The sequence below is a fragment of the Nematolebias whitei genome, chromosome 7, assembly GCF_014905685.2.
Source record: "Nematolebias whitei isolate Nwh7 chromosome 7, NemWhi1, whole genome shotgun sequence".
Taxonomy (NCBI): Eukaryota; Metazoa; Chordata; class Actinopteri; order Cyprinodontiformes; family Rivulidae; genus Nematolebias; species Nematolebias whitei.
This window is the reverse complement of record NC_056504.1, coordinates 50,721,009-50,732,425: the sequence shown is the minus strand read 5'-3', so window position 1 is coordinate 50,732,425 and position 11,417 is coordinate 50,721,009. Positions and strand designations below refer to the sequence as shown.

Sequence of the window (11,417 nt, the reverse complement as noted above, 5' to 3'; positions counted from 1 at the left end):
ACCTCCAATGAGTAATACCTCCACTGAGTACTATCTCCACTGAGTACTACCTCCACTGAGTACTACCTCCACTGAGTACTACCTCCATTGCCACTGGCTTCAGGAGCTTCAACTCTTGGTTGTTTAGTTGTACAATGACAAGACTTTTTTTAATGAACGTAAACTGGACGGTGTTTTTGACATTTTCATCGCTGTTTTGTGACAAGTTGGTGCCGTCGTTTTGATACGTGACATGGGCCACGTGATCAAACCATCAAACATTTCTCTCGTATTTTTAATAAATAATCTAAAATTTATTAATGACCACCTTAACATGTAAAACTGATTTGCAATCCAGTTGCGCTGTTTAATTATATTTTTGTGTTTTTAATTAAATTGCCCATGACTGAACTTTTAGGGGCAGAGATTTTTTTACAGGTAGAAGCAGAAATGTTTACTTGAAGGAGCAGCTCTGATGTGATGCTCGTAAGAGGCTGTTTTTAAAATCAGTGTTTATGGAATTATTTTCAGATTACGTTTCCATTGTAGGTTTTATTTGTTCAAGGCAGTCAAATTTGTTCATAACTTTATTATTAGTAAGCCTGAGAGTTACTGGATCCAAGTAAAAAGTTACCGGAACGCACCCTTTCAAAAAAGAGTTTCCGGATCCTGTTCCAGTAGGATCCGGCTCAAATCAAGCCCCGATCATCTTGTTTCTTTTGTCAGATGTAACCATGGCTGCTCGTTGGCCTGTCACTGCATCTCTTCACCTTAAACTTTTTAAGGCTCTGACTTTGAAAACTGACCACGAACTTTCACAGAGTCAATCGATGCAGCGAGAGGAAGAGTCCAGAAAACTTTCAGCCGCTGACGTTCTAATCAATCCTAATGAAATGAATCTCCTTTAAATTAGAATCACGAGGATGAGGCTCCGGAGTCCATTGATCTTCAACCTTTCAGATGTGGCAGCCACTCAACCCAGAAAAAAATAATTAATGTTCAAACGTTTCTCTTCCTGCAGATTTATTCTTTCCTTCCTAAACGTAGTCGTATCCATAAAACCACGATGAGGACGTAAGAGTAGGACACTCGCTGTCACCGCGTTGTCTTTCAGCAGAAGCAGCAACTAAACGTTTTCTCACCAAACTTAAAATGAATTTTCAGTGGGTACTTTAAGTGGTAATGGCATATTAATGTATAAAAACATTTAAACGGTATGTTCAGGGTACGTCTTTCATGAGAACGGTAAAGCCTCACGGTGGGACTGAACTGTGGCGTGCAGCAGACTGGCACCAGAAGAAGAGTCGCACACAGGAAGTAGTTCTTCAGATAACGACTGTACAGACGCCTGCGGAAGAACCACTGACCACAGATTCGACCCTGCTGCTCGTCCTCCTTTACAAAACTCAACTTATATTTTAAGCTCAGTCCTGAAGGTGAAACAGTTCTACCCCCCCCCCCCTTTAGTTTTGAGATCCAGGCTTCACGTCAAACATCAGAACAGGATGTGGCCGAGTCGATTGGTGATTTAGAACCAACAAGAGGCTCAGCTCACCCCCCAATGAGAATCCTTCACATTTCACTTGAAGTGATGCTGACAGCTGCCTGCTGCAGGTAAGATACTGCCTGCTCATGAACACAACATGACTTTAAAAGGGTCAAAGTCTCTTTAAGACTTGTGCAGATGTTTTATACATGAATGACTGAACCCAAGTTTTTAACAGCCCCCCCAGATCTCTGTCACTCTCTGCAGCAGCATTCACTCAGTGCCGACAGTCCGTCTGCCTCTTCCAGGGAGCAGCACTCAACATGCCCTGCTATTAGGCTGTCAGTCAGTCAGGCCAATAGAATAAATGCCATGGATTAGGCCGACGGGCTCGGGGGGGGGGGGGGGGTGATGGACAGAATACTAAACAGATGCAGGCCACGAGGTGACAGACGTCATACAGCTCTCTTTCTTTAACGGCTGAGGAAACTCTTCCAGCCACTCAGACAATCGATACCAGACGTGATCAGCTCACTCATTTCTTTGATCTCATCTTTTTTTCAAATATTCCTCCTTTTTTTTTCTTCTCCTCCTTTCGGACAGGAGTGATGGACGACAGCCTCGTCCTCTCACCTCCTTCGTGTCTCGGAGCTCTTCTGCAGACTTCTCGTCCACATCTCGTCTTTTTTTAAACCGTTTCTTCTCCTCCGTCGTCTTCACCTTCGCACGTCCGCTTCTTGTTTTTTACGTCGCGCTCCGCACTCATCATGTAAAGAGATTTCTAACTGACCTGTTAAATTTAATACAAAAGACAAAGTCTTCTCCTTGTCCCGTCAACAAGGAGACACCCCCCCACCCCCCCCATCCTCCTGGTTTCTCCTTGGTTCTCTTCATTTCCCTCTCTCCTCTTTTCGTCCTTGCCGCCAGAGAAATCTAATTAGATAGAACATAAATTGTAAATGTGTTTCCTTGAACGCGCCTCAGTGCCCATCACCTCCAGGTCTGAGCGGACAGTCCACCGTCGACACGGAGACGTGGACGGAGACGTTGGACATGTTGATGATGTCAATGTCGGACAGAAAGAAGCTGAACTGCAGGATCAGCTCACCTGAAACCAGCTGCAGGTGAGTCTGTTCAAGAAAGCAAACCCCACAAAGACCAAATGACCTGAAACTGACTAAAATATTAACAAAGAAGAAATTATTCAAAGTCACCTGAGGATCAGATTACAGTTCAACTGACTTCATGCTTATAACAAACTAATGAAACTGGCCTTGATGTTCTGTTACAGAACCTTTGAGATAATCAGAGCATTCTGCACCAGAACACCTGTCCACAGGTCTTCTGGTCCTCCTGACAGAAGGAGGTCTCCTCAGTGTCTCGTCGAGTCTCTAAGGATGAGATCCAAATCTTTTTGTTGGTTTCAAGTTATTTCAGAGAACTTTGTGGGTTTTCCTTCTTTAACAAAAGGTTAAAACAATTTGATCTGGGTCTACAACTGCAGGTCCATCAGAGCTCGTCCGTTAAAGAAAATAAATCTGTTGGTCAGTTTGTCCCTGCAGGGGACGGGCGAGACAAACTGACAGGGAGATTTTTTTAACTTCGTTACGGCTGAATGAAGCTTTGCTCACATCAAAAAAGGTTGAATCATGTCATCTGGACTTCGTAAAAAACGAAGTCCAGATGACATGATTCAACCTTTTTTGTTGTTATATACCTGGATGACTGAGAAAACAAACTTTGTGTTTTTGCTCACATCCTTCTGAAACCCAAACGGCAGCGAATTGAAGAGGGAGACAAAAGGAATCACCAGAAACTCTCAGGTCACTCTGAAGGTTTGTGTGACTGAGAAGCAGAGAGAGAGACTGTCCGTGAAGGCACCACGTGCAACAACATCGCCCTCTAACGGCTCACAGAGGAACGACAGGCTGCAAAACGAATCTTTTCCAAACAGCTTCCACCAAAAAGAAACAACAAAATGTTAAATTCAGATGTGAGGATGGAGCTTCAAGTTCCAAGAAATTACTCTGATTTGGCAAAGAAGCATCAAAATGATCACTTATTAAAAGAAAGCCTAAACCTGACGATGAATTCACACAAAAAGCTTTATTTCAACACAAATCTGTGCTGATGCGAAGTGAAAACTCAAAGCAGTCTGCTCCTCAGATGAATAATGTTACACTATTATTTTTATATTTGAATGTTCAGTGCCTGAGATGAATTCCGTTGTGACTTGGAGCTTTAGAAATAAACTGAAGTGAAATGTAAGTTTTGCTGAGCTGCATCTTTACGCACAGTGGCTCCGCGGGTGCACACAGTCCTGCCTTCAGAGAGGCCTCTCTGGGCTCGGACGAGCCATGAATAGCAAACAGAGCTGAGAGACGCGCGCACATCTCAGGAGCCTCGTGCACATCTCAGGAGCCTCGTGCACATCTCAGGAGCCTCGTGCACATCTCAGGAGCCTCGTGCACATCTCAGGAGCCTCGTGCGTCACCACAAACCAGCACCGAACCAGAGAGGAGACATTTCTGTTCGTGTTTTTACTTCAAGTTTTTATCATCACGCGCGTTTCTTTCATGTTTTCATGCAAACTGTTGTTTTGTTGTTGTTGTTGTTTTTAAATTAATCTGTTTAAATGAACAAATAAATGAGGATCTCTCCGAACCGTTCCCGTGCGTAACAAGTGCCGGAGGAGCAGAACCGACTCCACAGCTCGTTCCCGGACCGGTTCGGATGGCAGATGGATTTTCGGATCCTAAGTTTATCAGATCAAATCTCATAAATCTTAGGTCAGACTTGATGTTTGTCTGATTTCTGATTTGAAATCATCTTTGCGCTCAGACGGAGCTGCGGCGCGTCCGAACACTTCAAGGCAGAACAAATGTATTTGATCAGAACCAGATCCAGTTCTGACCAGGAACGGGTAAGAAATGTTTCAATGAGTTTTAAAGAGCAGCAATGTTCCGAAGAGTCCAGAACTTCCCTGCGGAGCCCGTGCGCACACACCGGGGGCAGCTGAGCCCCATCAGAACTCCACCAGACCAGAACCTGCAGCTTCACATTTATTTTCTTCTACAAACATCTGCTGCGTAAACTTTTCTGCACAATTTCATCTCACATTAAAAAAACACCCAAACTGGACTTCAGCAGAGGTTTTATAGAACCGAACCGTCTGCAGAGCTCAGAGCCCACATGTCCACCTGACAGCCCAGCAGAACCTCATAATGAAGCAGCAGAACCCTCCAGAACAACTAAGGCTTTCCTACCTGGGAAGAACTGTCCGTCAGTAAATCCAAAAAGTCCCAAGAAAAACAAGAACGGTGTCAAAGCGAGACAATTACTCCGTTCATCCATTTCTTCTGCCTTGTCCCTCTTCTGGTTCTGGTTCTGTGGCACCACCTGGGTCTTTTACATATCCGGTCTGGTCCGTAGCGTCCTCAGTCCGGGACACAAATTAAATCCGCGCATTGGAGGAAAAATCTCAAAGTTGAAGCGAAGCGACAATAAGTTGGAAGCTGCTCTCCTCCTGGGTCCGACAACAGGGGAGTGCGCGTCACTGCGCGTGCATGTGTGCGTGTGACAAGGAGACGGAGGGAGCAGCGTGCGCGTGCGCTCAGACTCGTCTGACACACAGCCGAGCTGTTGGAGAGGACTGAGGAGCAGCGCGCACCACGCCGGGTGCCAGATCCGCGCGTAAAGACGCGCAGTTCAACGCGCGCAACGCTTCCGGTGAGGTGTTTCAGAGTAAAAGGACGCAGCAGCGAATTTCACAACAAAAGGTCATAAAGCAGAATCAGAAGTTTAAATATTTTAGCGAGATTTTAGAAAAATAATCTGTTAAATTTTTAAAAATCCAATTTATTTTAGGGTTTAATTCTTAGACTTCTGGTGCTGGACCACTGGACGACCCCTCCCCCAGCCTCCCCCTCCTCTAGGAGTCTCAGCTCCTGGTGTCCTCTGGGTCCCTCCGCCTGCCTGCTCCGCAGATCTGATCCGCGTGTCTCCGTCCTCTGTCCTCCGTCCTCTGTCCCCTCATCAGATCCTTTAGACCGCGCTCATTTTTCACTTCTGGTTTCCTCTGCCCAACATTTAAAACAGTCAGCTGACCTGAGAACCTTCAGGGGTCATGGAGAGTTTACATGTGGAGGAAATAGAACCTCCTGCTCCTGCTCGACCTTCATGACAGATTCAGATCTGCCAGGAATCTTTAAAAACTGACCTGAAATCACCGGCTTGTCTGTTTTCATGAAATTAGACTAACTCAGAACACACGACGTGCACACACAACGTGCACACTCACAGCCAAACATTCTAACGTTTTTAAAAAGTAAAATAAAAGTGTAAAAACGTCATATATGCAGCTGCAGAACCTGGTCTGGATCATAGTGGTTCTGGATGCTGCCGGGCCTGTTCGGGGGCCAGCAGGGTTAGGGATGGGGGCTCTTCTCATCCTAGAGGAAGTAGCATTTGCTGCTGTTTCCTACAGGCGACACCCCCCAGGAACCATCACCTCCACAGAGACAGGTCGGGCCCGGACAGCGATCTCCTCGTTTTGTTCAGTCCACGTTCAGGACCAGGACCAGCCCAGCAGCTGGTCTTCCTCCTCCCTGTTCTGGTCCTGATGAGGTCCATCACCCTGTGGTTGGTGCAGCCCTGAGGACGCAGTCGTGTCCAAAATAGTCAAATGTAAATTGTGTTTAACTCAACATGAATCACTTCAGATCCTTTACTCTCTCGTTCGGTCCTTCCCATCACTTTTCAACCAGCGTGTCCATTTTGAGCCTCAGTTAAATCCAGTCAATAAAAGATCAGTGCAGCTGCCTGATCAATAAATGATCAATAAATCCTCTGAGTTCAGTCTTTTTTAATAAATCCACTTTAAAACAACGAATGACAATATAAACTGTCAGCCATGAAGATGTTCCTCTGCTTCCTCTTCAAGATCTCCTCAGGTGAATGTTCTGAAGCCGAGCGTGTGCCGGGTCCTCCCGGGCCTGACGCCCCTCAGAGGTCCCTGCTGGCAGCCTGTTCCAGGTGAGCATGGCGAGCGGCTTTACCCTGAGCAAATGTCACTCTGCCGTTTGGGGGGGTCTGGGTGTTATTTACCTCGGAGCTTAACGGAGCGCAGTTCAACACGAAGGTCTGCAGAACCAAGTGGTGACTTGGCTGTTTGAAGAAGATCCGACTTCACAACGGTTTCTGGTTCATGAACTAACACAAACTGTTGGGATGTTATTCACTTCCTGCTGCGTGTCCTTCATTTACAGAACGCCGTTCGTGTTGCAAACATAACCCGTCTTACCTGAAACCAAATGAGTGTAAACAGAACCAAGGGCCTGTTTTAGAGACGAGGACGTCACTGACAGACACAGATTGTTGAAATTAGATTGAACAAAACAAAACGTTGCAACACAACTCCAGGACCAAGCTGCAGGAAACCAGCAACGCTGAACTGGTGGGTGGAGCAGGACTGTACAGACTGGGGCGGATGAGAAGAGTGGCTGCAGCTGTGACTGATGGAACAAGGAGCAGGTGTGAGTGCCCCCCCCCCCCCCCCAATCATTTGAGGAAGCTATAACAATATAAAACCTAGGAAGAGATTTCTAAACGAGGATGACCAGTTTACATATTGGTATATGGTGGTGGCGGCCATCTTGGATTTGGACATGGAAACACCATTTTCAAAATAAACCTTTCTTTCAGCTAAATGCAGCCACTCACCAAAATAAAAGTCCGCACCTCACTTACTGTTCAAGTTGTCGTGCTCACGACATATGACGGGACATTCTTGTAAAAGAGATTAATAATCTCAATGGATTTTTTTCTTGGTAAAAATAAGGTTTGAATTTTAAAAATGTACGTATGGACGGCCAGATTTATTAAACTTTATTGAAGCAGGTAAATCTCATTCAGATCACAGATCTCTTGTAAGAGAAGCCTGAGCCTGACGGCAGAATAACATGCATGCTTCTGGTCTGTGAGAGGAAACAGGAGTACCTGGAGAAAACCCACACAAGCACGAGAAGAACATGGCAAACTGCACCCAGAAAGACCTCAGGTCCGACCGGGGATTGAACCCAGGACCTTCTTGCTGTGAGGCAACAGTGCTAACCACTGAGCCATCATGCTGCAGGAAGTTTATCCTGCAGTAAGGGCTGCACAAAGGAGCAGGAGGTGCTAAATAATTTAAAATAATTCATTTTAAATAAACATTTCGTGCCGATCATGCGGCTCATCCATCAATCAGCCGATTGTGTGTCATGTCCAGTCTTATTTTGAAAAACCACGAAAGAGCGAGTCCGTGATAAACGAACCAGGAAGTAGCGAGGGACTAGAGGATGACACAGGACTGGATTTTCACGAGGGACTGCTGTAGTTCTCTTCGCTCCACGGCAGGGTTCAACAAACTGGGATGAAAACTGCGTTCTGTCATCTGGACCTTCACTTTCTGAGTTCTCCAACAGGCTGCAGAACTCTGGGGCTGTAGAACCTGAAGGTCTGCGTCCAGTATGACCCCCACCCCACCCCCACCCCGGCCAACCTTCCTCTGAGTTTCTGAGCTGACAGCTAATGAATATTTCCATTAGTGATGCAGAGATCAATGTCTCATTAACATGAGGGGGTTTGTCTGAGCCTGGAGGAGCACACGAGCCTCCTCCTCACCTCCTCATCATCACTCCTTTATTACAGACCAGATGCAGAGCTGAAGCACTTCGGTCTCCGCTCGTCTCACTCTCGAGCAGACCAGTCTGCTTCGCTGGAAAGTTGAGTTTGAATAAAGTCAGAAGATAATCCCAAGAGGTCCGGAGCTGAGATTCAGTTTTACAATTAAAACATCACAACAAACTCAGGGTGGTTGCAGGTAAAATGATTCAGCTGCTGTTCCACCTCCAAAAGCTCTCAACGTCCTGTTCCACCTCCAAAAGGTCTCGACGTCCTGTTCCACCTCCAAAAGGTCTCAACGTCCTGTTCCACCTCCAAAAGGTCTCGACGTCCTGTTCCACCTCCAAAAGGTCTCAACGTCCTGTTCCACCTCCAAAAGGTCTCAACGTCCTGTTCCACCTCCAAAAGGTCTCAACGTCCTTGTTTTGGACTGGGTTCAGATGTGAGGCGTCCCAGTGTGGAACCGCTGATGTTCATGTGAAAAGTCATCAGAACCAGGAATTGGACGTTTAGATCCTTTGAAGGATTCTGCTCTCCACCGTGAGGAGACCCCGACACGGATCCAAACCAGGACTTGTAGAATCCTCAGGTGGAGATCTTCCTGTTTGCTTGAATTTCTGTACAGAGAAATTAACTTCTGAGTCGTTTTCCTGTTTTTAATACACTTTGTTTTGCTTTGGTGTTTCGTTGGTTTTAGTTTTTCTCCAAGTTTTCATAAAAAAGGTGAATCCATAAGTTCATGCAAACAGATCCAGACGGCTGCGTCTCACCAGGCGGGGACTGTTGGAGCCAACGTGCAACAGCACCAATTCATTTTCACCTCAAGTCTCTCCACAGGAAGTCCAGGAGAAATCTGGGTCAATGTTTGTCTTACGTTCACACACACACACACAACCATTCGTGTTTTTGCTACAAAGTGAGGACCAAGTAAATAGACCAGCAGAGTGAGGACCACTAGTTCTGAACTACTTAGAAAGAGTGTATGATCAATTTTGGACACTAGATGTCACCCACACCCTAAACACTCCCTCAGATATTGCAGAACAGCAACATTCTGAAAAAAGATTTTAGCCAGCAAAGTGAGAACCTAATAGTGTGTGAAAAAAGTTTTTAACCAGCCAAGTGAGAACTGTTTATTGTGTGAATGCTTATTAAGCACTAATCTTCTGTTCTACTATTTTAAATGTCAGTTTAAGTTTTTTAGGTCTGGTTTACTTTCACATTAACTATATTTAACATATTTTCTGTATTTTTTTAACTAATTTTTAACCAATTTACCATTTGTTAAGCTAGTTTTATGTTGCCTACAGTTCTCTTTAAACCTGTTTAACACTTTAAAGGGTTATTCAGCCTTTTATAGTTTCTGTTTCTAGAGGTTTTAGGCCAGTTCAACTATTTGTTTAACCATTTTCAATTTGTGTTCAAGCTTGTTTTTAGTATTTTATAATTACTTCATTTGTGTGGCTATTTTAAAATGTTTTCTTTATTTTTTTAACTAATTAGTAACCAATTTAACATTTGTTAAACTAATTTTAGCTTCCTTGCAGCACTCTTTTAGCTTATGTTTAACAATTTAAAGGTCCATTCCATCTTTTAAAGCTTCTGTTAAGCTTTTTTTTTGTCTTGTTGAACCATTTTTTCATTTTTCAGCTAAATTCAGATGTTTTAGCAATTTTACAGCAAATTTCAACTTATCTTGATATTTTGCTATTTTGATTTTTTTACACTCTTTTCACTATCTGTGGGCCAATTTCAAATTGTTTCTGGAAGTTTTAGCTTCCTTTTCCTACTTTTAGCTACTTTCAGCCTTGTTTAGCACAGTTCAGCTGCTTTTCATTTCACATGTTTTGTGCTGAATTAAGTTCTTTCACCTTAAAATCAGAATTTTAAATATTGAGTTCACTCTTGATGGGGTTTTAGCCAAAAGTGATCAGTACCACATGCTGAAAGCTAATTAGTATGTAAAAAATCTAACAAAGGTAATACAAGCTTCAATTAGCTCTAACTGTAATTGTGTAATGCAAGAATATCAAAGATCACAGCTAAATAATTTACAGGTCAACATTGATCCTTAATGATTTTACAATCATGGGGTCAAAGGTCAAAGTCACCCCGATGTTTAGATTGTTCTATTTGATAATGGTTTAACTTAGAAATGTCAAACTTCTCAGCTAATCATAATATGTCTTAGTGATTTCAATTCAATTCAAAAATACTTTATTAATCCCAGAAGTAAATTACATTTTAGGGTCATAGTCAAAAAAGACATGTCAAACTTTACAAGACAACACCTTATGTGTCTCCAATGTGGTCTTCTGTTTTTAAGGTCATTTGGTCAAGGCTCAAAGTCAAAGGTGAACTTTCCCTAAAATAGCCATAAGCCATTAATCATTTAACAGAGACATGTCTAACTGTACAGCTAGAAATTATGTAGGGCAATGATAACCTCTATTAATTTCAAAGTCATTAAATAAAAGTTCATGGTCACAGTTAGCTACTTCTTTTACCTTATTGTGTCCAAATTCCAGCTTATTCTGGTTATTCACCTTTTCTTTGCTTTTTGCAACTTCTTTCTGGTGGTTTAAACTTTTTTGTGTTCAATTTTTTTTGCTAACATTTACTATTTTCTGCTATTTTGGCTACATTTCTACCTTTTTTAACTATTTTGCCACATTTTTACAAATTTTCTTTTGAATTTTCAGCTTAACTAACAGCATTCAACAAAATATTTCAGCAATAAGCATTCACATTACATTTTTGCAAGAAATGCAATTTCTTTAGTTCAAACTGATCTATTTTCTTTCCAATTTTAAGTGGTCAACTAGGTTGAATGTGTTCCTCAGATCTGAGAACAAATTATGATGTTTGATCGTTTTTACTGATGAATACACTAAAGATCAAACCAATGTCAACTGAAAGCAGAATTGTAAGTAACTAAGCAGAAATACTTTGAAACAGTTCTTAAGTATATATTTGTGTTCTGTACTTTACTTGAGTAATTATGTTTTAGATAACTTTATTCTTCTAATCCTTACATTTTTGCACACTTATCTAAACTTTCTACTCTTTATATTAAAAAAGGTAAGACGTAAAAGTTGTTACTCCTATTTCATTCCTGCTTGTTATTGTTAAAAATATACAAGTTAATTGTGCCTCATGGATAGAGTGAATTTAATTGTAGTTGGATAAGAAGTATAAATATACACCATTCTGACATTCTATTGATTTGTAAGATTTATCATGCCTGAATATGACAAATCACTTAACACTCCAGTAGGACATGGCAGAT

At 42.8% G+C, this 11,417-nt stretch overlaps 1 protein-coding gene across 1 annotated transcript in view; it reads right to left on the bottom strand.

Annotated features, from left to right (window-relative positions):
- ptprt (protein tyrosine phosphatase receptor type T) overlaps positions 1–5,113 on the bottom strand; it is a 340,867-nt gene extending 335,754 nt beyond the window's left edge. The window contains exon 1 of the mRNA XM_037679934.1: positions 4,732–5,113. Coding sequence (XP_037535862.1) covers positions 4,732–4,819 — 88 coding nt within the window. The 5' untranslated portion in view covers positions 4,820–5,113. The remainder of the gene's footprint in view (positions 1–4,731) is intronic.
- Positions 5,114–11,417: the final 6,304 nt, after the last annotated feature.